This window comes from Podarcis liolepis (assembly GCF_965112155.1).
Source record: "Podarcis liolepis genome assembly, chromosome: 16".
NCBI classification, from domain to species: domain Eukaryota; kingdom Metazoa; phylum Chordata; class Lepidosauria; order Squamata; family Lacertidae; genus Podarcis; species Podarcis liolepis.
Window position 1 is genome coordinate 38,450,414 of NC_139567.1, and position 27,793 is coordinate 38,478,206.

Genomic DNA, 27,793 nt, shown 5'->3' on the forward strand with positions numbered 1-27,793 from the left:
TGTGCTGTGCTCAGGTCCTGCTTTTGGACTCTTACGCTGCCCACAATGGCTGTGTTCTGCTCCCACTGTCAGAGGCAGCAAACTTCTGAATATCAGCTGCACAAAACCAAGGGAGTGTGCTCTCGTGCTCAGGCCCTGCTTGCAAGCTCATGAGTGCTTACTACGAGAACAGGATGCCTTTGGCCGGATCCAGCAGGGTTCCACTTACCTTCTGAAAGACAAATACATGGAGGATTAAGGTGGCCGCTAGTTGCGAGGCGGTACTCTTCCTCTGCTGCCCCAGGGACTGTGCCTCTGAACGCCAGTTGCAATTGGGGAGAGTTGCTCTTTTCGTTCAAGCCCTGGCTTGCGAGCTTCCCATAGGGGCGTCTGGTTGGCCGCTGGGAGGACAGGAGAAGAAGAAGAAGAGTTTGGATTTGATATCTGGCTTTATCACTACCCGAAGGAGACTCAAAGCGGCTAACATTCTCCCTTCCCTTGCTCCCCCACAACAAACACTCTGTGAGGTGAGTGAGGCTAAGAGACTTCAGAGAAGTGTGACTAGCCCAAGGTCACCCAGCAGCTGCATGTGGAGGAGCAGAGACGCGAACCTGGTTCCCCAGATTACGAGTCCACTGCTCTTAACCACTACACCACAGGATGCTCGATCAGATGGGTCGCTGGCCTGATCCAGCAGCATAGCTCTTCTGTTATCCTTAAATAACAGCTTGGTTTCTCTGCCCGCAGGAGGCGTCCTTCGAATATCTACAGAACGAGGGGGAGCGCTTGCTTCTGGAAGCCATGGACGAGCTGGAGGTGGCTTTCAACAACACCAATGTGCGCACAGACTGCAACCACATCTTCCTCAACTTCGTCCCGACGGTCATTATGGACCCATCAAAGGTAAGCTTGGCCCCTTGACGCCGAGAGGGAGATACAAATGGCTTTCCACCATCCAGTTAAAAAACCCCACATTATCATTGCTTCAAGCATTTGGGGTGAATCAATGAGGTTGGTTTCTCTTTTGAGGCTGGCACGTTTGTTTGTTCTAATTACCTTTTAATGACTGTTTTAAGTCATGCATTTGTAAGTATTAATTTTATTTTATTCCTGCCCCACCCTTTTTCTCCAAGGAGTTCAGGTGGTCCTCCCCTTCCCCATTCTGTCCTCACAACAACTCTGAGTGGTAGGTTAGGCAGAGAGGCAGGGACTGGGCCCAAGGTCTTCCAGTGAGAGCTTCATGGCAGAACCCTTCTGTCCCAAGTCCTAGAGCGACATCGTAACCACTCTACAACCCTAGCTTTCAATATTGCATATTTTTGTGAATTTTGGTAGTCTGGAAACTGTTCTGAGGTCACTATGAAGCCAGACTTCACAAAACTTTGGCCCTCCAGATGTTGCCATGGAGTCCAGAAACATCCAGAGGGCCACAGGTTGCCCACCGCTGCCATAAAGTGATGATGGAAACTGGATTTCTGTTCCAACATACCAGCATTTGGAACGCTTAACACTGTCTTTGGTCCTTGTTAACCTGATTTGCTGATGATATGGCCCCGTCTTTTCAGTATTTTTGCACAAGGCACTATGGTTTATTTTTCTTGTCTCTTTTCAAGCATTACAGGAAAGCATGGTTGTCTGTTCAGGATGGACTGAGAGACATTTGCTAGGTTTTAAGTTATGTGTTTGCGAAATATTTGAAATGGACTAAATAAAGGAATATGCTTTCCCTCTCCTAAATAAAGGAATATAAAGTGGGGGAAAATAAAGTGATGAAGGGTGGTCAACAAAACTGGAGAGCAGCTAAGATGAATAAATATTGTGGGGGGGGGGTTGTGTGTTTGGGACTTGACAGAGGTGGGGAATCCATATTTTGCATTTAAGTGTTGTGCTGGGGTCTCATCTGTACTGTATAATAATAATATATAATAATATTTTCTTATTTATATGCCGCCCTCCCCAGCCGAAGCCGGGCTCAGAGCGGCTAACAACAATAAAAGTAACACAGCATTCTAAAATCAATTCATCTTAAATCAATTCAAAGGCAACCATTGGGCTAGAGTTCTGCAAGGATTGCCGAAGGAGGGAGTCAGGCTGTGCCCTGGCCAAAGGCCTGGTGGAACAGCTCTGTCTTGCAGGCCCTGCGGAAAGATGTCAAGTCCTGCAGGGCCCTAGTCTCTTGTGGCAGAGCGCTCCACCAGATCGGGACCACGGCCGAAAAAGCCCTGGCTCTGGCTGAGGCCAGCCTAACCTCCCTGTGGCCCAGGACCTCCAAGATGTTTTTGTTTGAAGACCGTAAGGTCCTCCGTGGGACATAACAGAAGAGGCGGTCCCGTATGTTTTAAGCAGTATCATACCACTTTAACTGCCATGGCTTTCCCCCCAAAGAATAGTGGGAACTCTAATTTGTGAAGGATGCTGAGAGTTGTTGGGAGACCCCATGCCCCTCAGAGCTACAGTTCTCAGAGTTGCTCAGAGGTCAATCCCTCTTCTTAGGGAACTCAGAAAATGGCAGATTCTCTTGAGGGGCATAGGGGCCTCCTAACAACTCACAGCACCTCAAAGAAACATTCCTGTGGCTGTTTATATCTGTATGGTGCTGCTTTAAAGATACAGTGCAGGTGGGGACTGGTCTAGGGTAGCCCAGAGCTGAAGGAGCAAGTCTGGCTCTTTGTACCACAGGCCGGCTATGGTTCCTCCTTCCCTCTGGCCAGCCACATGGCTGAGGGTGGATCGCCGCATGCCTTGACCGCCACCTGCCTCCAGTTAGAAAAACTGGATTAGCAGCGTATTTGACGCACGGAGTGTGGCAAGGCACTTCTCTGACTTTTCCGCTTCTCAGGTGCCTCCAAGCCCCGCAGGGGTTTCCTTTTGCTGGAGCTGCGGGAAGAGTGTCCCCCAGAGGGGCTTTGGGAAAAGAGGCAGTTTGAGAGAGAACATTAAGACCTGCCTTCCGATTGCCTGCCTTTTAATATGCACTATTTACCAAACAGCAGTATATTAGAAAGTTTAATAAAACGGCAGAGGAACGGGCCTCCGAGCGGTAATTGCCTTGTTGATTTAAGGCATCGTAGCCGCAGTGAAACGCAGGGGCGTAAATGCTGTTTTTTAAAAAAGGAAATGTTTGCAGAGAATTTTGCTCTTAATGCTGCTCTCTGGTTTCTTGGAATATTAAGAAGATGGGGGTGAGGATTTTATAGGCTCAAAGAACTGGGAGGTACTCGGATCTAGTCATCTAGTCCCAGGGTGGTGCAACGTGCAATCTGAGGGCCACGTGTGACCCTCAAGGCCTTTTTGGGAGATGGGAGGTCTCTAGGACTTTGCGAGAACCTCGGACCTCCTTCCCAAAGCCTGGCGCCTTGCTGAGCTGGCTTTGGGAAGGCAGCGCAAGGGCTGGGGTGGCCCTCCAATTTTGGCCTCGCTTCCTCCTTTCTGCGCTCTGTGTGCAGCCCTCAGGTACTGCTTAGAAGTACTCTTGGTATGAAAAGTTGGGCCATCCTGATCTAGCCTAGCCCATTGCTCAGGGCGAGATCCGCAGTGGAAGATGCAGCTGCAGCATCCCTAGCAGTCATGGTCTGCTATTGAACACCTCCAGTGAGAAAGAGCCCACCACACAGGAAGCTGCCATGTACTGAGGCCACTGGTCCATCTGCGTTGTCTACAGGAGAGCTTCAACCTTGTTTCTTCTGCTGTTGCTGGACCACAGCTTCCCTCACCCCCAGCCATGGGCTGACCTGGCAGAGGGATCTGAAGGGAGTTGTGTCAGCATCGCCCTAGAGCCAGTGCACCAACTGGACTCATGCATCTCAACCCCGACTGGGCTGGGCGAGCTGGGTAGCACCGCCAGAGACCTCCTTCTCGCAGGAACAGGTCACAGTGCTGTGGACTCACAGCTTAGAGCTGAGAGCACCGGATTCACTGTCTCAATACTACAGTCGTTGCGCAGCAAAGTTTTGCAGAGTCTTGCAAAGTATAAACCACTCGGAGAGCAGCTCTGTAGAATATCTTCCTTTTATTCTGTAACTACAACTATGATACAAAACTATATACAGAGCTGAACATTCTAAGCATAAATCAATGCTACACTGAGAGTCTGCAGCTGCTCTTAGCAGCAATCTTATCTCTAGGATCTCTAACACTCTCACTCTCTCCGATACACTGACTGACTGACTGACTCTCTCTCACACACAGACTGATATGTTGCTGGGCAGAATTAAGTAGATAGGCAGAACACGCCTTCTCCTCTCTGGAGAGTCAGCAGAGACCATCAGGAGATGATCAGGAGATTCTTGGGTATGGGAGGGGTGAAATCTCCTCAAGTTGTAGTCCAACATCAGCCGGGGAGCCAAGGTTGAAGCTGTTCAGGTCTACCCTGAATAGAGGCCGCTCTCCAGGGTTTCAGACTGGGGAAAGTCTCAGCCCTACCCGGAGATGCCAGGGATCGAATGCGAGACCTTCTGCATGCAAAGCAGATGCTCTGCGAATGAGCACTTTACACAGGAGGGGAAATTCACACAGTTCATACAAGTTTCACCCACACTCTGCACTACTTGCAGTAATGGTTCACTTGGACCTCTCCATGACCAGAGTCTTTTCTTGCCCCCATCAGATCGAAGAGTCTGTACGGAGCATGGTGATGCGCTACGGCAGCCGCTTGTGGAAGCTCAGAGTCCTCCAGGCGGAGCTGAAGATCAACATTCGGTTGACGCCGACCGGCAAGGCGATTCCCATCCGGCTCTTCCTGACCAATGAGTCTGGTTATTATCTAGACATAAGTCTGTACAAGGAGGTGACGGACTCCAGAACGGCACAGGTGCGGCAACTTAAATCGTGCAGCTGTGGGGTTACATTTGACAGGGGGAGACAAATTCTCTTTGGTTATTCTTGTTTTTCAGGTTCCAGCTTCGGCGTTTCAGCCGGTAAAGAAGGGAGATTCTACAAAACAGCTCCGTTGATGCTGCTTTGGGAGTTGAGAGTTGTTAGGAGACCCCCCTGTTTCCCTCACAGAACCACAATTCCCAGAGGGGTTGACTGTTAAACCACTCTGGGAATTGAAGCTCTGTGTGGGGAATAGGGGTTCCCGCTAACAACTCTCAGCACTCAGGGGAAACTGCAGATTCTCTAGGGCAGTGGTTCCCAATCAGTGGCCCACAGATCCCCGGGGTCTGTGTAACCCACCCAGGGAATCTGTGGCACTGCTGACATAACAAAAACTACCACAGAGACATCAACATTTTCAAAAGTACAGGGCCCATGTCCTGGCTTTTGAAAAACAATGTGTGCATGTGCGCGGTACTTAGAAATTGGGAACCACTGCTCTAGTAGACATAATACTGCTTTAGATGTGTGGTGCAGATGGAGTCTAAAGGAGACACATCTATAGAATTCCCTGCCACATGGCCAGCTGATGGCTGCCAGCTTGGATGACTTTTAAAGTGGGGTTAGACAAATGGGACAAGGCTCCGTTCTGACTCCTCTAGTAGAGAGGTTCTGAAAAGGGTCGGGGAGAGAAGGCTTAATTTAGAGTGAAATAAATACAATATTCTACAGTTTAGTGTTAACGTGTAATCTGTTAGAATACATAATTATGTTTATTTATACATTCATACTGAACCTTTTCTCCAAGGAGCTTGAGACGGCATGCATGTTTCTCCATTTTATCCTCACAATAACCCTGTGAGGTAGGTTAGGCTGACAGAACACCCAGTGAGCTTTCATGGATTTGAACCAGGGTCCTAGTCACACACTCTAACCCAGGGGTTGGCGAGGTTTACCTTGCCTGGGCCGGTTCACTCCAGCGGAGATCCCTCTGTGGGCCAGATTGCGTGTGCACCTCCGATTTCCGGCGTCTGCACAGACACGATTTCCGACTCCTGCTTCTGTGCAGACACGATTTCCGGCGCTGCAAAAGCGAGTCCCTGCGCCACGCTGTGCCAGTTTAGTGCAGTGCGCAGGGACTCGCCAAGCAGGCGGCTCGGTTTGGGGGCGGCTTGTGGGCCGGTTAAACGACCCCCGTGGGCTGCTTGTGGCCCATGGGCCTTAGGTTGCCAACCCCTGCTCTAACCCACTGCACCATGCTGTCTGTCTGTATTAGTGCTTTGCCTAATTGCATTCTGCTCCATAACTGGAAAGTGGCTGGTTTGGGGGCTTGTTGACAAATGGCGCCAGCGTTATTATGAAGACTGAGCATGTGTGTGCGTGTGTGTAGGGGGAGCGGTGCTTTGTGCAGCAGTGCACTTTCTGAACCCAGGACCACTGCCTGGAGAATACCAGCCTCAAGAAGCCATTCATCCCATAGCCTTTCCTGTATGGTGGGATGTAACAACACAGCTGTGGGGCCTTGTCTGATGCACTAACATCAAATTGACTTTAACTGTGGGTGTGTATCTCTTCGTCTAGATTATGTTCCAGGCTTACGGCGATAAGCAAGGGCCACTACACGGAATGCTGATCAACACTCCGTATGTGACAAAGGACCTGCTCCAATCCAAGAGATTCCAGGCGCAGTCATTGGGGACGACATACGTCTATGACATCCCCGAAATGTTCCGACAGGTAAGAACTGCCCACCTGGACTCACTGCTAGGACATGAATCCTTGTAATAGTGGGAAACCATGGTTTCCTGTTGCATCTGAACCAAGCAATGAAGAGTGGGGGGGGGGGTTGTTTAAAAAAATGTAATGAAAGCATCTTATTATTTCTCTCTCCCTTCCCCAAAACACCTTTAGTCTTTAATTAAACTCTGGGAATCCATGAAAGACTTTGCGACCCTGCCTGCTCCTCCGCTGCCTTCTGACCTGCTGACATACACAGAGCTGGTGCTGGACGACCAAGGCCAATTGGTGCATATGAACAGGCTGCCTGGAGGAAATGAGGCAAGTTACAGTAGGCTGGCTGACTGTGGCGTGGGTAATATGGGTGGGGCGGGGGGGTGGCAGAATGAAACTGGGCGGCTGGCATCCTGAACAGGGAGCTCAACAGACCCTGCGGCATTTGCATGGATCTGACCTGCAATGCAGCTCTCGGGATTTCTGAAATATTTGTGGTTTTTTTGCTTAAGGCATTTCTTTCTCTTTTTTTACAGTAATTTTAAATTGTTTTTTGCATGACGTAACAAAACAGAAAATAGGAAAAAAATCCACATTGCGTTGGTATACGCCAGGCTTCCTCAACCTTGGCCCTCCAGATATTTTTGGCCTGCAACTCCCATGATCCCTAGCTAGCAGGGATGATGGGAATTGTAGTCTCAAAACATCTGGAGGGCCGAGGTTGAGGAAGCCTGGTATACGCGATACTGTGAAACATCATTCAGGATAATCTCAGAAGGGCTGTGTGAGAAAAAAGGAATAAATGGAACAATTGCATTAAGCCAGGGGCCAGAAATGCTTAGGTATGTGTCTGCTCACAGGGGACATTGGCAATCTGGAGGATGAATCCCACTGTCCATATAAGTGATAAAGGTGATGGAAGGGTGCCAAATTAAAGAGAAAGGGTCTTTAGATGTCACCTCTGCTGTTCCATAACTTTCTCTGCCACCACTAGATTCCAAATTCAGCTAAACCCTGGAGACTCTATATACCCTTTCTTCCTCCGGTGCTACCAAGCAGATATCTTTATACCATACCTGTTGCATGGTGTCCAGAAAAAGCAACAATAGGTTTATCCCTGGAATCTGGAGGGATAATTTGCTGAACTATGGTGGAAATTTCCTGGAATACACTTTCCACCAAAAACCATGCACAATCAGACATTACCACCGCATGTGGAAATAGCCCTCCCACCCCACCCCATTCCAGCAATCTGTAGAATTGTTTGCATTTCTAAGCATTGTATATAAACACAATCTACAGAAAACGGGGACGACAGAACAGTAAGAATTTATCATAGAACCAAACACTTGGAACGCCCGGGTTTAGGGGAAGGGTCGTAGCCGAGTGGTGGAGATCCCTTCTTTGCACATGGAACATCCCAGCTTCAGTCACCAATGGCATCTCTAGGCAGGGTTTGGAAGGGCAGCCCTGGAGATCTGCTGCCAGTCAGTGTGGACACATTGGGCTAGATACCCGTGGTCTCGTTCACTCTTAAGGCATAGTCCTGTGTCTCCTGTCTCTTGTTAGACGTGGACTAACATTTTGGGGAAGGGCTGTGACGCAGTGGCAGAGCGTCCTCCTCGCGTGTAGAGGGTTCAGTCCCCAATGGCATCTCTGGCAGAGCATCCAAAATCCTGGACACCAGCTAAGATGGGACTGCTGGTCTGACTCAGTATAGGGCAACTTTATATAAATATCTGTCCCAGGATAATGGGTCTGTTGGGCAGTGTTGGGGTGCTTTTTTTGTTATTGTTCTGCAGAATTTTTTCAACTCTTCCCACCTGATTGGTGTTCAGGAAGGTTTAAGATGCCGGAAAACATGCCTTGCCGCTGCTAAATTGGAAGGAAGGGTTTTAAGAGACATCCTCCCAATGCCTCCGCGACTGCACCCTTTAAAAAGGTTTTATATATTTTTCTCCTTGCAAGCGGGGACGGTGCCACAGTGCAGTAGGAAGGTCTCGGCATGTTTCTGCTCTCCCCCTCCCCACACCGGCCGGTCTCTCTCTCCCCCCCCTCCTCCTTCCTTTTCTTCTCTCATTTGGCATTTGGAGTGGTTGGAGGCCAGGGGAGAGTAGCCCAGATTCCCAAGGGACCGAGCTGTGCTCTGGCTGAAATTACTAGCGCAGAGGCTGCCTGGGCATGACCATGTACTGTTTACTCTGCCAGTATGAATACAAATAGTCTTATTATATGGGACCCTGTACCCAAAGCCCAACCGTTCAAGCTCGTGCGCTCTGTCTCTGTTACAAGCACACACTTCTCTCTCTCTCTCTTTAACCCCTGAAAGACTTTCTGTGTGCCTTAGACGGAAGCTCCTTTCTCCTTTTCCGAAGTACCCACAAAAGTTTGTGGAAAGGGGCATTAGGGGAGAAGGCTCAGCAGGTATAGCATCCCAGGTTCAGTCCCCAGCATCTTAGAACCATAGAATTGTACACCTGGAAGGGTCCTCGAGGGTCACCCAACCCCCTGCAATGCAGGAATCTTTTGCCCAAAGTGGTGCTCGAACCCACGACCCTGGAACTGAGAGTCTCCCGGTCTCCCGACTGAGCTCTCCCACATATTTCCAAGCAGGGTCCTTTATTCACAGCCACGAGGACTGGAAGCTTGCTTTATTTTTAGGGAAAGGGCCAGAGATCAGCATTAGAGCATCTCCTTTGTGTGCAGAAGGTCTCAGGTTCAGGCCTCTGCGATGAGAATGATGCCTTCCTGACAAACTCTCATCGCCCTTTAACAAACTACTACTGATCCTAGGATTCTTCAGGGAAGCTGTGATTACTCAAAGTGGTTTGATACTGCTTCAAAGGCATAGTGCAGATGGAGTCTTACAGGGGCAGAGCTTTAAGTAAGGAGAAGAACCAGCTAGACTCAGGTCTGCCATTCTTGGCAGCAGTCACAGATTTAGCATAATGTTTTGTTGACCCTTAAGGATCCTTTGAATTTGAAATTGGGAAACCACTGAAATGTTCCACTGTTACTGCTGCAGAATGAAATCCTCACCCCCCCCCAAATCACCATCCTACAGTGGTACCTCGGGTTAAGTACTTAATTCGTTCCAGAGGTCCATTCTTAACCTGAAACTGTTCTTAACCTGAAGCACCACTTTAGCTAATGGGGCCTCCTGCTGCTGCCGCACTGCCTGAACACGATTTCTGTTCTCATCCTGAAGCAAAGTTCTTAACCTGAAGCACTATTTCTGGGTTAGCGGAGTCTGTAACCTGAAGCGTATGTAACCTGAAGCGTATGTAACCCGAGGTACTACTGTATTTACATTATGGGGGCAGACCTCAGCCATATTTCATATGTGCAGACATTTCAGGAAGGTCTTGCAGTTGGTGGTGGTATGTTTCCCCCTGCACGTTTTGTTTCTTTAACTTTGTTTATTGTTGACACTCAGCAGATATCAAAGGTGTTTACTTATCCTTTTATCAAAGACCCAGAATTAGCTGCTGTTGCCAAATAATGGCATTCAGGGGCCCTTTTGAATTGGTGTTTTTTAATGGTGAATTCTGCAACATGAGAATAATATGATGCAATAATAGCACATGAGCGGCAGATGTATGCTGGCCCATCCACACATCATTGGCTTTATTAGTTGTTCTGCAACGCTTCCTCGATGTTAATGCATTATTGCTACCCAGAGGAACACCTGCACTGTAGCGCAGCAAAAGTAGGACAAACAACGTCAAACAACCTGGAACGTTTGCAGCTTGAAAAAATGCAGAATTTCAGATGGAAGTTATGAGAAATGCAGCAGTTGAAAATGAAGCAACATGTCTGCCTCAAAACTTTTGCATTGGGATCACATATAACTTCCCCAATACCATCATTAATAGAATTCACCACGAATGCATGATAATGTCTGGAGGGGCCCCAAATTAAAAGATTTTGCTTATAATTATTTTGCCAGGGAACACTGTAGGACAGGACAGGAACAGAGGACTAAAAATCAAGGTTGCCTCCTGATTGTAACTCCTTTTTGGTTGATTAATCACCTGCTCTTCAGCCTATCAACCTGATCAATTAATCAATTCCATTGATTTAAGTATTATTGGAACTTCAATATACCAATTACCAAAGCTTTGATCAGGTGTCACTTGGTTAAAGAATCTCTGGCTTAGTGTTTTGTGTGTGTGTTGACGGACAGGTCCATGATTTCATTGGTCAGATCTTCAATTTAATTGCCGTATAATGAAAACCTCATTGTAGGTTTTGAGATGTTGAAATAAGAGCTGAAGAAGAGTCCGTAGCTTAGTGGGCAGAACTGAGGCTTAGCATTCAGGTGGTCCCAGGTTCAGTCACAAGCATCTGCAGGTGAAAGGACCAGGTAGCAGGTGAAGCCGAGGGTGAAGCTGGTCCAACACCCGGTTCTCAAAGTGACCAGATGAATTGGGATTGAGAACCTAAGAGGATCAGGCCAGTGGCCCGTCTAGTTTAGCATCCTGTTACCTCAGTGACCAACCAGATGCCAATAGGAGGCCTATAAGCAGTACCTGAGACCAACAGCACTCTTCCCCACTTTCCCAGCCTTCACACTGTCTCCGACAGTGGAGGTGGGACATTGGTCACATCATGACCAATAGCCAGTGTTTAGCCTAACCCTCCATGAATTTGTCTACTCATCTTTTAAACTTTTGGGGTGCTTCTGGAGCCAGCTCTCGGGTAGCCTCCGTGGTTAGAAGTGCCTTTTACCAACTGCTGGTTTGAAAGCTATGGCTGGACCAGGAAAGCCTTCCCACGGTAGTTTGTGTGTTGGTTGCTTCAAGACTGGATCACTGCAATGTGCTTTATGTGGGGCTTGCATTGTGCTTTATTCAGAACCTGCGGTTAGTGCAGAATGCTGCAGCACAATTGCTGACAGCATAGAACCCCTGCGATCAGACATACGCACCGTCTTGCCAATTTGCTACCGGGCCAGGTTCAAGGTGTTGCTATTTGCATATAAAGCCCTTGGGACCAGTTTACCTATGAGATCAACTTACTTCACACATGCCCACTTGATCTGCTTCGATCAGCGGAATTGGCACTACCACAGATGCCACATAATACCCATTCCACATTTATAAGAATTCTATTGTTTGCTGTGGCAGTGCCTACACACTTTCGAACTCTCTGCCTATTGAGACCAAGCAGGAGGCTTCGCTGTACTCTTTTCGGTGCTTGCTAGAAACATTCCTGTTCAGACCAGCCTACCCAGATGCTTAGAAAGTTGAGGTGATTTTTTTTAGTATTTTAACTTTTTGTATGCTTTAAACTAGGGCTGTGGAATTTTCTCGATTTTACTGTTTTATCTTTCTGTAAACGGCTTTGAGGTTTTGTTTTGTTTGATAGTCAAGAGATGTAAAAATAGTATGAAATAAATAAAAATAAACCAAGTTGTGGGCCACCCCTACCTCTTGTAGAAGAAGCAAATTCCATAGTTTATGCGCTCTTTCCTGAATCTTCCAACATTCATCTTTGTTGAATGGCCCAGAGTTCTAGTAATATGAAAGCCTTTTCTCGAAATGAGGAAACCCGCAAAGTTCTGGCCTTTCCTCATTAGGGGAGTTGCTCCAACCCCTTGATCATTTTGGCTGCTCTTTTTGGAAAGCCTTTCCAGATTTACAGTATCCTTTTTGGGGGTAAAACAACCAGAACCACATATTATGTTCTAAGTGTGTTCTTAGAACAGCTCAGGGTCCAACCAAGTCTGGGAAACGACTGCCACGGCCTTACAGAGAGCATAGAAATCCCAACTTTAAAAACTCAAGAAAAACCAGCAATGTGAGAGAAACTGAGTGTTGTGGGTTTCTTGAATCAAGAGAATATATGTGTCTCCCAAGCAATAGTGAGTGTTAATTCAAACCTGGTTTGGATTCAAGTTCTATCCTGTCTGAGAATTTATCTCTGCAGTTTATTTTCAGAGCACTAAGGGAGAGCTGCAGAAAGTTTTCTTCTTATTCCCAGATTGCGACCTTTCTGTTCTGCGACTGTCACTTAGGGAACTTTGCAAATGGTTGTCAGTGAAGCTGTTTCCTGGTGGGATTAGCTACCGCTGGGAATGAGTTTTTCTTTTCTTTTTTGAGTCCTTCGTATCCAATTGTGTTAACCAAAAGCCTTGCGGGGCAGAGGGGTGGATGGGGTGTGTGTTGCACGACAATAGCTTGAATTCTCCAAGCGTGAGTGGCTAATCCGTTTGGGGGAGAGGAGGGGAGACATTTGGGCCATCAGTAATCTGAAGGACAAATGAAACCTGACAGGTGAAGGGGCTGTGCTTGGACGTGACCATCTCAAACTACTTTTGAAGCGGTTTTGTCGCCACCCCTGGACAGCTTTCTCCTCCAATAGCTATTTATTTATTCACAGCAGGCGTGGGGAATCTGTGGCTCCCCAGACACCATCTCCCATTACCCAAACAGGACAAGATCAAGGTTTTGGCACCAACCTCTATCGCTGTAGCCCAGGGGTCAGCAAACTTTTTCAGCAGGGGGCCGGTCCACTGTCCCTCAGACCTTGCGGGGGCCGGACTATATTTTGAAAAAAAATGATGAACAAATTCCTATGCCCCACAAATAACCCAGAGATGCATTTTAAATAAAAGCACACATTCTACTCATGTAAAAACACACCAGTTCCTGGACTGTGGGCCGGATTGATAAGGCGATTTGGCCAGATCCGGCCCCCGGGCCTTAGTTTGCCTACCCCTGCTCTAGCCCTCTGTCACTCAGGACCAGTTTACATGAGAGATCACCTTGCCCCAGCCATACCTCCCTGCGCTCTGCACTTGAGTTTCTCCTGCACATCCCCCAAATATCAGAAACCTTCTCCACAGTGGCTCAAAGCAGAGCTTTTACTATGACTTCTTCTGCCCTGTGGATACAAAAGGCATCCACTATCTTCACTTTCCAGAAACAATTGAAGGCATTTATGTTCCAACAAGCTTTCCCACTTGAAGGAATGGATCTCTGCCGTGGGTGTTTACTTTGAATTGCTTTGAAATTTACTGGGTGATATTTCCCGTGTTGTTTTTATGATACGTTGCCAACCGATTTGATACACGTGTAAAAGGTGACCCATGAATTAAGAGATGATAATCAGCCTCAGCCAAGCAGGGCTCAGGGGTGTTGGGAGTTGTAGTCCAGGAACATCCCTGCACTACAAGAATTAGCTGAAGCAAGCTGTGAAGGTATGTACTTTTGCCTTCTCTTTTCCACCTGTGGGACATAGGCCAGAAAGATTCCAATGCTGGTTTTAAATTCACCAGAGTTATCTACGATGTCCAAATTTGGCAAGTTGTTGGTTTGTTTAAGCTGTGGCTAGAGTGGCTAGGGACGCGAGTGGCTAGTTAAACCACAGAGCCTAGGACTTGCCGATCAGAAGGTCGGCGGTTCAAATCCCCGCGATGGGGTGAGCTCCCGTTGCTCGGTCCTCTCCTGCCAACCTAGCAGTTCAAAAGCACGTCAAAGTGCAAGTAGATAAATAGGTACCGCTCTGGCGGGAAGGTAAACAGCGTTTCCGTGCGCTGCTCTGGTTCGCTTAGTCATGCTGGCCACATGACCCGGAAGCTGTACGCCGGCTCCCTCGGCCAATAAAGCGAGATGAGCGCCGCAACCCCAGAGTCATCCACAACTGGACCTAATGGTCAGGGGTCCCTTTACATTTACTAGAGTGAACAACCCATGAACTGAAACCATAGTTTCAGATCCGTGCTTGTTCTCATGAAATCATAGTGTAAACAAGCCAGAGTTCCCCCAAATTTTGTAACTTTGGGGCTTATCATGGCTCGTTCTTGTCTGGATGTTCAGCTTACAAAAGCAAACAGTGAAACATAAATGGCCCTTGTAAACAAAAATGTTTTTGCTGCTTCAAATATAAGAAGCAAGAGAGACGGGCAGGCCTCCCTTGGGAGAATGTTCCTCACACTTTAAGGGTCACAACTGAGGAGCCCCTCTCTTTGCTGTCCACCTGCCACTCTTTTGGTGGTGCAGGGACTTTTCCACCCCTCTCCCACTCAACAGTCTATGCCACCGAGTATTCTCAGTCCTCATTGGGCTGTTTGGGAGGAGTTCCCAAATGCTCCTATTCTTGCCTATCTGGTGCAATTTTGGGGTAAATAAATAATTGGTAAGTTTGTGACAAGAGAGCGAGTTCGTACTTAACAGTACATATAGGATATATCTGCAGCAAGTCCTCTCGAATGCCGTACCTTGCTAGTTTAAATGTGATGAATTGATTTCAAAGCCAGATGATTAATCAGCAACAACAACAAACAATCTTGAATTGGTCGATAACTCTCGTATTAACCTTTTCCCAGGCAATCTTTTATGGGGAGTGCAGGTGTTGGGTTGCCCCTGAGTGGGACAATCTTGATACAGAACAAGTAGCTCCTGATAATGTAGGAAGAGGATGTGTTTCTTGATGAGTGGATTCCCCGCTCCTGAAGGATTTTCCTTCTCCTCCTGAGCGATGCAAATGACAGCAAGCCTTTGCTGCAGCCGCCCCTTAAAACACACACACCTTTGAGCCTGCTGATATTTCACCCACTTGCCACTAGGTGTCAGAATTCTTCCATTAAGGCAGCCTTGGGTTGAGACATTGGGGGGCGGACGGCGGACGGGAAGAGAGAAATCCTCTAATTAGACATTTTCTGAACCATCTTCTTCCCCGGCACACCTTGCCATTAAAGTGTCTTTCCTAGACAGAAATAGGTGAAGGCTTGTATAGGAAGAGTTGCGCACGATGGTGACAGGTGCTTGAAGTTTGGGTGCCTCTACGAATGGGCCTCGGGGAATGAATGGTCTTGAGAACACAAGGCAAGGCGTGTCAGAGCCAAGCAAGCTGGGCAGCTGAGCTGAGCACATAGGGACAATGGGCATGTGATGCTCTGAAACCATGATTTCATTTGCAAGTTGGACCTTCAACCACCACTACAACAACAAAAACTGCAGTATGTCCCAATGTGCACCTGCAACCACAATCATTCAGGGTGTCAAATGTCCATCCATCCACTCCTGGAAAATTCATAAACTCCAAGAGACTCAAGAAGGCCATTATGTCTGCCTACCTCCAATTTCTTGTCCAACTTATGCTCAGCATCCCATAGCTGTGTGTTAGAGGACACTGAGCATTCTCAGCCCTTGTTGAGTTCTTTGGAGGGGGGTATTTTTTGTGGGGTGGTTGTTGTTTAGTTGTTTAGTCGTGTCCGCCTCTTCGTGACCCCATGGACCAGAGCACGCCAGGCACTCCTGTCTTCCACTGCCTCCCGCAGTTTGGTCAAACTCATGCTGGTAGCTTCAAGAACACTGTCCAACCATCTTGTCCTCTGTCGTCCCCTTCTCCTTGTGGCCTCCATCTTTCCCAACATCAGGGTCTTTATTAATATAGCATTCTTGCAAACTTTAGAACTTCCTCCTCCACCTTCCCCTGATATCCCTCTCTTCGTTTCTCAACATCCTATTGTCACAGACGCACGAGTTCACTGTCAGAAGGAGCTATGGAACCCCACAGCCTTAAAGTCTGGTGACAGCAATGAGCTTAGACGGCTTTTCAAGCAGAGTATACAAATTAACGGAGGTTATTAATGGAGAAGCAGCTGTAGTGAAGGTTTGTCTGTTCAGACACCCCACCCATGGTTAGCAGAAACCGTACCATCCATGTCTACAGCAAAATGGTTTCTGTTTCTGATCTGCAGGAATTGCAGACTGTGGCTTGTCTAAATACTATACTTAAATCCTTTAACCATGTTTTGATGTCTGAGTTGCAGTGTTGTGTGTTAGATGTCTGCATTACAGCATTGGGTTCTTGTCTGAGCACTCTGTCCACGGCTGCCAACCATGATGGCTATAATACCTCTCTGAGAACCAGTTGTTGAGAAGGCTGTAGCCTTCACGTTCTGCTCATGGATTCCGGGGGGGGGGCAGCTGGGGGGCCATTGTGGAAACAAGATGCCGGATTGGATGGGCCTTTTGGTCAGATCAAGAATAGCTGCTCCCAATTTTGAGGTTCTGCTTTCCATGGAGGGAGCTGGTCATCCATCTGGTGGGACCACAAGCAAGTAACGTGGCCTTTGGCAGAACAAAGTTTTGAAGCAGCCCTCTCCCAGCCTGGTGTCCTCCTGGTGGACTACAACTGCCATCATCCTGGCTGCATGATACCTCTAGATACAGGGACAGCCTGGGGCTGATTGGAGTCCCAAACATTGCCTGGTTAGTTAGATGCACACCTCATGGTAGGTTTCAATCTAGTCTTCATGGGAGTCCCATTTCAAACTCTGTGAGCCTATGGCCTAACAAAACCACAAATAGACCAATTCATAGAGGATATGTCAGTCAATGTCTGTTAGCCACAGTAGCTTGGTGGAACTTCTAGGTCAAGCGTGTAGTAATGCCCGTTGTCGCAGTGGGAGCAGACTATTGTCCTTCATGTCTTGGTTGTGGACTTCCTGGGTGCTTTTTGTTAGACATTGATGGGGGCAGGAATTAGGAACCTTCTCTAACTTCCGTCTGTTCTATCTCTTCTTAGGAGCATCCTGAAGGAAAAGTGAGGTGGAAGCATAATATATATGTATTTTAAATTGTATTCATTTGGGATGCCTCATTGGGGTGTCTCTCACCCCAATGCACTAAACTTTGTGTACGATGCAAAGGTGTTAGGCGTGACTTCCATGTGTTTCAATTGTACATAAGGTTGCAGCCTTCATTATATTATTTTAAGTGCCTGCTAAGTCACCTTTAATCTGTGATGTGTATGTGTTTGTGTGCCCACCCCAAACCCACTCACCCATACATCTGTGTGCGAGAGAGAGGGTACATGTGCGAAAAATCACACACACCACTCCATAATACAGGCTGCGTATTATGTATCTCTCTCTGCCTCTCCCTTGCACATGCAATTCCGTGCTGCTGTTGTTACCTAGGGAGGCAAATGACATCCCAGCACAGAACCCTAATCACAGTTTGGAACATGAGAAATAATGATTGCTTCTGATCGGAGGTCGTGAATAATTCATTGGGTTTGATTTTCCCCATCCCGTCCAGTGATACCTTTCAGGCCAAATGGGTTTCTACAGGAGAATAATGGTTCCACTTCTTATGGAAATCCTGTGGCACACATCATTTCGCCAACACAAAAAAACAGTTAAATTAGACTCTTTGCATCTTCGAGTGAGAAAGAAATGCTCCCCCTCTGCCTCCCCTCCCTCCCGCTTCCCCCTTTGCGCCGTGGAGGCAACACGGAGGCAGAGACCAAGAGCCGATCCGAGGAAACTCAGGCATCCTTTTCCCCTCCCCAAGGGCACTTCCACGTGGCACTTCCATTGTGGACTCGGCGCTGCCGGTGTGCGCAAGCTTTTTGCAACATCCACACAACATTGCCCTCGTCAGAATGCCGCCCTGTGTTCCTGCCCCATTACCCCATCCCCGTTTAATCCATATTTACCATTTCTGCATTTTATTTATTTACTGGATTCTTTCCTGCCCCCCCCCCCGGACCATAACATCACATCTGGATTAAATGACACGGGACAGCATTTTGATGAGGTTGCCGCCCCGCACGGACGCTGTGGGGGCACAGAATCCTCAATAAACAGCCGTGTGCAACTGTGCCTTATATTTGCAGCCGGAATGGAAGCTTGCTACACACTGGACTGGGGCCTTCTCCAGAGAGGCCAGCCCTAACTCTCCTGCTCCTCCTCCTCTTCTTCCATTCATCTGTATAACAACTAAGGCAGGCCCAGGAGCCGAATGCGGTCCTCCAGGTTTTTCTTTCCTGTCCTTCGGGACTCCTCCCAGGCCATACGCCTTTCCATGTCCATGCCTGCTACCCACAGGCTCTGTTCCACGTCCCACTCAAGTGCCGTTTCCTGGCTGGAAAGTGCCAGCAGGCTGTGATCATGCCTGCCTGGGTAGAGAAACGTGTGCACGTAAAAGCTTCTGCCTTTTTCATTGGTGCAGGGTAGTCTGCTGTGCACACACACAAGAGCCATGTCTGTTGCTCCGCCCACTTTTCCATCTGGCTCCACCCAGCACTGGCATGCGGCCCCCAGGAGGTTGTGGCCCTTAGCCTGAAAAATGCAACCCACACCTAATCTAAGCATAGTCTGGGTGTGATGTGGTGACTTCCTCTAGAAGCAGTGTTCTTTCAAACTGCGACCTCACTGGGAACCACCTACCCCCACCCCCCAGAAGAGCAATCCTAAAAACGTCCACTTGTGGAAGGACCGTAGCTTTGTGGAAGAGTGTCTTCTCTGCAGGCAGGTTCAATCCCTGGCACGGACAGGTTGGGCCAGGAATGCTCTCATTCTGAACCCCTTTCCAATCCATGTAGACCATACTGAACTAGGTGGACCCAATGGTGTGACACAGCATGAGGACATTTCCTTTGTTCCTACCCAGTTCCATTGGGCTGACTCTTGACTTAAGTATGCTTTGGATTAGAACTTTAGGTTGCAACGCTCTGCCCACTTTCCTGGGAATAAGCCCCATCAAGAGAAGAAGATCGCCTCTTAAGCAGGCTGGTCTTTCCTGGGGGAAGAAGGTGTGTAAGTTCATGGTTCAGTCCAGGACTGGAAAATCCCAGGTTCAAATACCCACGTGGCCAAGAAAGACACTGCCTGGGTATCACAGACTTCAGCTGCTAGGGTGTTACTTTCAATGTAAATAACTAACATATGTATGGAATTTTGGGTTTTGTGTATTGCTTCTGCCCCTTGGTTGCTGGTGTAGTTATATGTGTTGTTATTGTTATTTCTCTTGTCTGGTATTTGACTGTAATAAAGATTGAACTTGTCTGGGTGACTTTGTCCCAGAAGCCTGGCTTTGCACAGGGCTCTTCTGAGAATAAAATGGGAGTGTTGCAAGGCAGGGTAGAAATATACCGATGGCTCACGAAGTGTCACAGTTCACCAGTAGAGCACGCAGGAGGACCCAGGTTGAATCGCCAGCATCTCCAGGTAAGGCTGGAAGAGACTACCTGCCTGAAAGCCTCAAGAGTTGCTGCCGGTCAAGTGTTGATGGTGCTGAGCTAATAATAATAATAATAATAATAATAATAATAATAATAATAATAATAATAATAATAATAATATATTATTTATACCCCGCCCATCTGGCTGAGTTTCCCCAGCCACTCTGGGCGGCTCCCAATCAGTGTTAAAAACAGTACAGCGTTACATATTAAAAACTTCCCTGAACAGGGCTGCTAGGTGGACTTTGGATAAGGCAGCTTCCTATGTTCATGATAAGTCATGATGGTGATGAAGATTTTAAAAAAACAAACTAATAGCCTCTCTCGATTACAGATTGGCATGGTGGCCTGGCGAATGACTCTCAAAAGCCCCGAGTATCCAGATGGGAGGGACATCATCGTCATTAGCAATGACATCACCTACCGGATCGGGTCCTTTGGGCCCCAAGAAGACCTGCTCTTCCTTCGGGCATCGGAACTGGCTCGGCAGCTGGGCATCCCCCGGATCTACGTGGCAGCCAACAGCGGCGCCAGGATCGGATTGGCGGAGGAGATCCGCCACATGTTCCACGTCGCCTGGGAAGACCCTGCCGACCCGTACAAAGTAAGGGCTCTGGCCATGCCAGAACTGTGTGTGTAGCGCCTCTACCATGTCGGTAGAGGCTCCCATTACGTGGGAGGAAAAGAGGTTTGAATTAAAGAGTGCAACTTTTGAAAGTTGTGTCTGATTCACCGAGGAAGCTAGCGTGGTGTAGTGGTTAGAGAAGCAGATTCGGATTCAGACCAAGGTTTAAATCCCCAACCTGGTCACTGAGTGACCTTGGGTCAAAAGCAGTGGTAGCCTTAACCTTCCACAGAAGGCAACGTTACCGACAAGGTAGGACTTCAGAGCAGAAGTTTGGCAGTTAGTTCAGGTGACTAGAGCGTGGTGCTGAAAAACGCCAAGATCATAGGTTTGGTCCCCCCGTATGGGTCAACTGCATATTTCTCCTGTGTTGCATGGGGTTCGACTAGATGACCCTTGGGGTCCCTTCCCATTCTACAGATCTGTGATTCAAGCCAAGGGCCTCACTCAGCAGAAAGAGCAGGAGGGGGCTGCAAACTGCAGTAGGGCTGGCTAACCACATTTTGAAGCAGAACATGTTGCCTTCTCAAGAGGAGCCCCTGCACCCCATAAAATCATTGTTAACAAAATTCCCTAACTGCACCCCTGCCTACAGGCTTACAGTGAGGATAAAATGGAAGTTGGGGCAGTGTTAGGAAAAAGGGGGAGCAGGGTTTTGGGTATGAAGGGACAACTTTGATAAAAGACACTATCACCTAACACGTACAAATATGTATCCTGCTACTTTTATATTTACATATTTACTTTGCAAAACGTTGTGCTCTTTTGTTGCTTTGGACTAATGTGGGTTTGGCGTGAGAACGAAGGAACTTCTCTGATGGGGTTTTCATTTGCTTTCTTTTTCTCTCTTCTGCCCACCCAAACAGGGATTCAAGTATCTCTACCTAACTCCCCAGGATTATAAGAGAGTCAGTGCTTTGAACTCAGTGCATTGTGAGCATGTGGAGGACGAAGGAGAATCTAGGTAACTGTGTGCATTCGTTATTTCCTAAAGCATGGATGCTGGGTTTTATTTTAATCTGTTTTGCGTTACATCTTCATTTTATCATACCACATTTTTCATGCCAGGTGTATATCGTTGACAAGCTTGGGAGGATGTTATTTTTACACTGTGAGAAAAAGAAGATTTCCCAAGTTCAATGAACGTAGGAAGCTGCCCTACACCGAGTCAGTGTGTTAGTAAATCTAGCCCAGTATTGTCTACACTGACTGGTAGCAGCTTCTAGGGTTTCGAGATACTGGGTATTCTTCTGGGAAGTGTTTGTCTCCAAGAGCCCTGACATTTTATAAAGGTGTGATCTTTCTTTCTTTCTTTCTTTCTTTCTTTCTTTCTTTCTTTCTTTCTTTCTTTCTTTCTTTCTTTCTTTCTTTCCCTCCCTCCCTCCCTCCCTCCCTCCCTCCCTCCCTCCCTCCCTCTCTTTGGGGTTCGCCCTATCAGGTATAAAATTACAGATATTATTGGGAAGGAAGAAGGACTTGGAACTGAGAACTTGCGGGGATCTGGCATGATCGCTGGAGAATCATCACTGGCGTATGAAAATATTATCACTATCAGCCTGGTAATCCACAGTTCTGTGTGTTTGTCGGTGTGTTTTGGGGATGGCAAAAAAGGCCTGCAGTGATGTAGAGAGATTGCGGATAGGCTGGGCTGCTTCTGGGCCAGTCATTTAGTTTTCTAGGGTCATTTAACGTTGGCACTGCTCAAATGACTCCATTTCTTATAGTTACTAGAACTAGAAGCTTAAATGTTGGAAGATTCAGGACAGACAAAAAACAAGAGTGCTTCTTCACAGGGTGCAAAGTAAGCTGTTGAATTCGCTCCTCCACTCTCTAAGTACCTCTGAGTAATTCCCTCCTCTTGAAATAAAAAAATTCCTTCCAGTAGCACCTTAGAGACCAACTAAGTTAGTTCTTGGTATGAGCTTTCGTGTGCATGCACACTTCTTCAGATACACTGACTATGGCAGACCAACACAGCTACCTATCTGTAACTCCCTCTTCTTGAGTACGAGTTGCTGGGATCACAGATGGGGAGAGCACTGTTGCCTGTGGGTTCTGCTTGCAGGCTTTCCAGAGGAGGCGTCTGCTTGGTGAGAACAGGACAATGGACTAGCAGGGCTACTGGCTTGATTGATCCAGCAGATCCCTTCTTACATTCTTATGGCTCACTCCCACCCAATCTAAGGCACCCCAGTGGAAAAAGCAACAGAGACTGGGCAATGCCCATCCTTTAAAACACACCTCAACTGCTCTTTAACATTTACCTGCAGGCCTGGCCCTCTGCTAGGGGAATGATCTACGAAAGTAGATAATGGGAGAATTACACGGGGCCACTTGCAGTGGCTGGTGGTAACTGGGTTAAACAGAGCCTGTAACTCAGTTTTGGGAGAAAGTGGCTGAGGTGCAAAACTGTATGTGTGTTTTGCACTGGGGTGGAGTGGACGGGCTATCCTAGCACCTTGTGAGAAGCTGTAGTTGACCCACCTCCACCCACCGGTCCTCTGCTCATCCTTGATTACAGGGTTTCAAATCCACAGAGTTGCTCTACTGATTTGTAGTCCTCCACTCCAAAAAGTCCTGTCAGAAACACATGGCTTTAACAGCAGAGGTATAGATGGGGATGTCATTTTCAGTCTCAGTTTTCCCGATGCAGAGAGGCAGCAGGATTGTCCACTCTTGGAGGAAGGAGTAGCTCACGCGGAGACCCAGTGGGCAGCCTCCTTCCTCTGTGAATCGACAGGTCTGCTTTTGGTCTGCACTGGGAGTAACTGAATGATCCGATCGCACCCGGTGCAGCAGGATTGCTCAGCTACAGAGGATGCTACTGGCAGGACCCAGATAAAGAACAGTGCTCGTGGAGAGGCACAGTCTAGCCCTGTGGAACTGAAACAGGTACAAATTTCTGTCTTCAGGTGACGTGTCGGGCAATTGGAATCGGGGCTTACCTTGTCCGGTTGGGGCAGAGAACAATCCAAGTGGAAAATTCACATCTCATCCTAACCGGAGCTGGAGCTCTCAACAAAGTAAGTCTCTCTTTTGCTTTCGTTTGCAAATACGAGTTTACGTTTCGCCGGTGGGGTCATTTGTCATAGCTTGGTGTACTTTGGACTCTTATTGGCTAGCTCCTTTGTTTTATTTGGCCTCGAGGGCCTGGCTGAGTTTGTCGGGTAGCGAAGGCCACCACTTTGCAGCGGAGATCCTTGTCTGGCTTGGCCCACTGAAGGCCACTTGGGAGCAATGGGGTTGTTTAGCTATTGACCATGAAGGGCATTCCCTGAATGGGATGAGGCCTGCCGTTGGTTGAATCAAGCAGGGTTTTTTTGTCTTATATATGCAGAATGATTATCATAAAGCAGCACAAAAAAATGTTTTAAAGAGTCAGTAAGTTTTAGCGCTGTTTCGACAAAACAAAAGCAAAGTTTCGTTTCCAGGATTGTCTGTTGCGGGCATGTTGCTGAACCCACTTTAAATCCTGCACTCTTATCCAGGGTATTTTGTAAGAATACTAATTAAGACACTTTGGGGATTTACGCTTAAGGCAGGGGGTTGCTAGTGGGCACATCTGGAAGCTTGGCAAAGTCCCACAGGCTCCAGCTACATGATGGCTGCTGTGGGAGAGTCTGATCCAGTGCAAACAGGAACTGATCTGGAAGAGCAAATAGGCTGTTGTGCATTGTGGATTTTTGAGGGGGTATTTACTGAGACCTTTTATGGGCACCATGGGGGATGCTGGTGCCCATGGGCACTGTGTTGATGACCCCTTGGCTTTAGGGGTCAGAGGCAACTGTGTGGGACTTTCCCACTCCTCCCAGTTAGCATGCACTGGAGGAATGACTCTTATTATTTATTAAATTTATTGGTGACTTTTTTGCCGTTGCAACTCAAAGCGACTTACAGAAAAAGCAACTTACAAAATCCCCTTAACATACATACATTAAAACTGGGGGAGCGGGGCATTAAAACATCCCACCTACTGTAAAAGGTCATAGATAGTTAAAAGCCAAAGGCTTGGTTTAAAAGGAAGGTTTTTGCCTGGTACCTGAAAATATAGAGTAATGGCTCCAGGCAAGTATCACTGGGGAGAGCATGACACAAATGGGGAGCCACCAGTGAAAAGGCCAGTTCTCTCTTTTTCCCCACTCTCCAGACCTCCCATGGAAGCAGGCACCTGAAGAATTAAACTCACACCGGCCTGTTTACTTTGCTGCCAAAGGTGGCAGTATCACCTGAGTAAATGCTGCACGCCTGACCTCCTTTGCACGGCAGCAACATCCTGGCTAGTTTTTGGCGAGCCAGTCTAGTTTAGAGCAGGATACATTTTAGCACGTTGACTCACGAAATCTGTCTCTCTCCTACTTTTCATCAACATTTTTGAAACCCCTCCCAAAAAACGATGATGAAAGTGAGCTACACACCAAGGAATTCAGGAGTAAAACCTTACCTCTGCCATGAAATCACTAGGAAGCTTTCAGCTAGACAGACAATTTTCTTGCTTCCAAAATGGGGAGAACAATGCTAATCTCACAGGGAGGGTAGATTTGTAAGGATTACTGAGCATTGTGTTTAGCATAAAGCACTTTAGCATTTGGGGAAAGCACTATGTAGATGCTTGTTAATGCTGTGGTTTCATTTTACCATAACTGGCAAGGTGGCGTTGCGGTTAGGGCAGGCTTCCCCAACCTAGCGCCCTCCAGATGTTTTTGACTACAACTCCCGTCAGCCCCAGCCAACCTGGCCAGGGATGATGGAACTTGGAGGGCACCAGCTTGGGAAAATCCAAGTTAGAGTATCAGAGTAGAATATGAAACACATAGGTTCAAATCCATGCTCAGCCATGAAGTAACTCTTCTCTCAGTCTTTCTGTCTTGCTGAGTAGGTTGGGAAGATAAAATAGGTGGACTCAAAACCCTGTATACCACCCTGCAGGGGTGCATAAAATATTGGGGGGCCAGGTAAGCCCTGCCTTGCATCATCCATCACAAGACAGACACCACTTGAACGGCAATGCCCATCAACTGGGGAGGCACCCCCTCAAATATTTTATTGGGGGGGGCAAAGGAACCTCGGCCCCTAAGAGTTGGCTCCTATGCTGCCCTGACTCAGACAAAATTCAGTAATGTTTCCCACCCCATAGTAAGGGCGGGGTACATTTTTTCATCCTGGGGGCCACATTCCCTTCCAGACAACTTTCCAGGGGCCACATGCTAGTGGTGGGTGGAGCCAGAGGCAAGAGTGGGCAGAGTGACACATGTCAGTTTTACCTTTGTGCAGGAGGCTAGTTTTTGCCCCCCACCCCCTTCTGTCCCTTGAAGCCTGAAGTCCCCCAGCCTGGCTCTAAAGTAAAGGAGTGATGGGAGCAAAGCTAGCAAGTGAATGTAGCCGTTGTGCAACCCCAAGCCATGCTTCCATTAATTTAGGCCTGTGTGCCTTTCCCTGCTGGCTCTGCAGTTACTCTTTCTCCAGCATAACTCCCCTTCCCTAAGAAGCAAAAGAGCAGAGGAGACTGGGGGGGGGGGGGAGAGGGGCCAGCTTTTTCGAGGCCTGCCTGCTGTGTGCACCTGAATGAATTGTCCTCTGGGGACCAAATTGCCCCAACCCCAAACCCATCCCACTTTAGATTTTAAACAGGGTTGGAAGCAGGAGTCAAAGGCCGAGGCTCTTAAATCACCCGCGCCACCCAGGCAGCAGCTGTTTGAGATTTATGCTTGAGAGGTTGCTTCTTGTGTGCAGAAGAGAGAAACAATTTGCCCTTGAGTTACGGACAGAGGGAGGGAGGGAGAGAGAGAGAGAAAGCGGTGGTGGCAGGGGGGATCGAGGAAGAGATGTCACTTTTTTATTCCCCCCCCCTCCCCTTTGGGCAGCAATCTAATCCCGGAGATTTGCAGCCTAGTGGTGGCATGCAGGCGGGCAGGTGCTGCCATTGCTGTCGTGGTGTCCGAGGTGCATTGGGATGCCTGTTCTTCAGCCCTCTTGCAAACGGCTAACCTGAGCACTGGAAAAATTGTGGCTTTTGGAACATCATCACAGTCTTACGCTCACACAAGCAAGCATGCTTGCCGTTTAGGTAATTGGGGTGGGGTGTTGGAGAGCATTGCTTGGCATCGGGCCAGTTGCATGTGTCAGGACCCAGGTGTGAGCCTTAGCAGCACCAGTTAAAGGATCTTGGGCAGCAGACCCAGGGAAGATCACAAGAGAGTCAGGACATGGGCATCCATAGGCTATTTTTCAGGGGACAAGTGGAATACTGAAAGGGGCTGCAGGGTAGTTTTTCAGTAAAAAACAACAAGAAGAATTATGTCTGTACATTTTGCTTCATAGGTTCTGCAAATGCTGGGAAGTTGTTGTTGTTGTTTAATGAAGGCTAGGAATCTAGGGATTATGGTTCAACCCCCCCCCCCCCATGGATGACCATAATCTGAGGTGGTCCTCCCTCACCACAATAGTCTCTCCCCTCCATGTATCAATGTACGTTTCATTACATATGATTGCAATTTTGAATTGTTATAAGCCGTCCTTGGTAATGCAAAGGAAATAAATAGCCCCATAATGTAGCCACAGAGAGGGTGTTAGAGACACGGGAAGTTGAAGTGGGGTGGTGAAAAAAATGGCTATGGTTATCCAGAGCACAGTCTCAAAACATTTTGCTGCCTTAGGCAGAAGAGTAAAGAGGGCCTCCCTCACCAAGTAACAGTGAGGGACAGGCAAATCTGTTAGTTTCTCTCAATTTCTCATTTTTCCAATCTTGAAAGATTGGCTTGCTGGTTTTCCACATACCATCATCTTTTTTTTTTTAATGTTGGGTGGAAGTTCCCTAATCTGTACGTTTGTGTGTGTGTGTGTGTGTGTGTGTGTGTTATAGCAAATCCTCTTTTTTCAGTCTCCCTTGCTGCATTGGTGGGTAACCTTTGGCCTGTGGATCTAATTTGGCCCCAGAGGTCATTTCCCCCAAACTATGCCCTCCTGCCCAACACCTGACATCATACATCAGGTATGGGGCAGGGAAAGATGCAGCTGGGATCAGCTGAACTAGGGAGTTTCCCATTGGCACCAGTGAGGGCCCTCTGAATGTCGTTGGACTCTCCATCTTTGGAGCATCTCAACTCAATAGAGTCCTCACACAGAATCAGGCAAGGCCAAGAAGCCTCCTCTGAATACACATTCATTTGTTTAGTGGGGAGTGTCTGGTGTTGCCCAGGTTTTTTTAGAATCCAAAGTCACACCAAGGTGACGTTTTGGTCCGCCATTTTTATTCAAAATGGCGCCCGTGTCCAAATTGGGATGAAGTCTGCTGCCCCACTTTGGGCACCCTTGCGCCAAGTTTGGCAGCGATATCTGGAGAGGCATCTGAACCTATGCCAAAAAGTGGGCGAAGTTACACCGAAGTCATGTTTCAGTCCACCATCTTGAATCAGAATGGTGACCAGTGTCCAACATTGACAAAGACTGCCACCCACACCCCAGGAATCCTCCTGTTGAATTTGGTAATGATATCTTGAGGGGCATCCGGACACACAGAGAACAAGTAGACTGGACCACTTTCCAAAATATATAGGAGATTATTTTTACATTTATATTCCACCTGTTCTCCAAGAATAACAGCACAAGATGGTGGCAAACATGGCTCCCTTCCAGTGAGTTTCATGACTGAGCAGGGATTTGAAC

The 27,793-nt window shown here is 47.8% G+C and overlaps 1 protein-coding gene across 11 annotated transcripts in view; it reads left to right on the forward strand.

Moving 5' to 3' along the window:
- Positions 1-27,793, forward strand: part of ACACA (acetyl-CoA carboxylase alpha) — a 205,724-nt gene that overhangs the window by 118,283 nt on the left and 59,648 nt on the right. For all 11 annotated transcript variants that reach the window (XM_083479726.1, XM_083479718.1, XM_083479727.1 and 8 more), the window contains 8 exons: positions 727-882; positions 4,586-4,789; positions 6,376-6,531; positions 6,706-6,852; positions 19,841-20,110; positions 20,998-21,095; positions 21,570-21,690; positions 23,044-23,154. In XM_083479726.1, the coding sequence (XP_083335852.1) occupies positions 727-882; positions 4,586-4,789; positions 6,376-6,531; positions 6,706-6,852; positions 19,841-20,110; positions 20,998-21,095; positions 21,570-21,690; positions 23,044-23,154 (1,263 nt within the window). The remainder of the gene's footprint in view (positions 1-726; positions 883-4,585; positions 4,790-6,375; positions 6,532-6,705; positions 6,853-19,840; positions 20,111-20,997; positions 21,096-21,569; positions 21,691-23,043; positions 23,155-27,793) is intronic.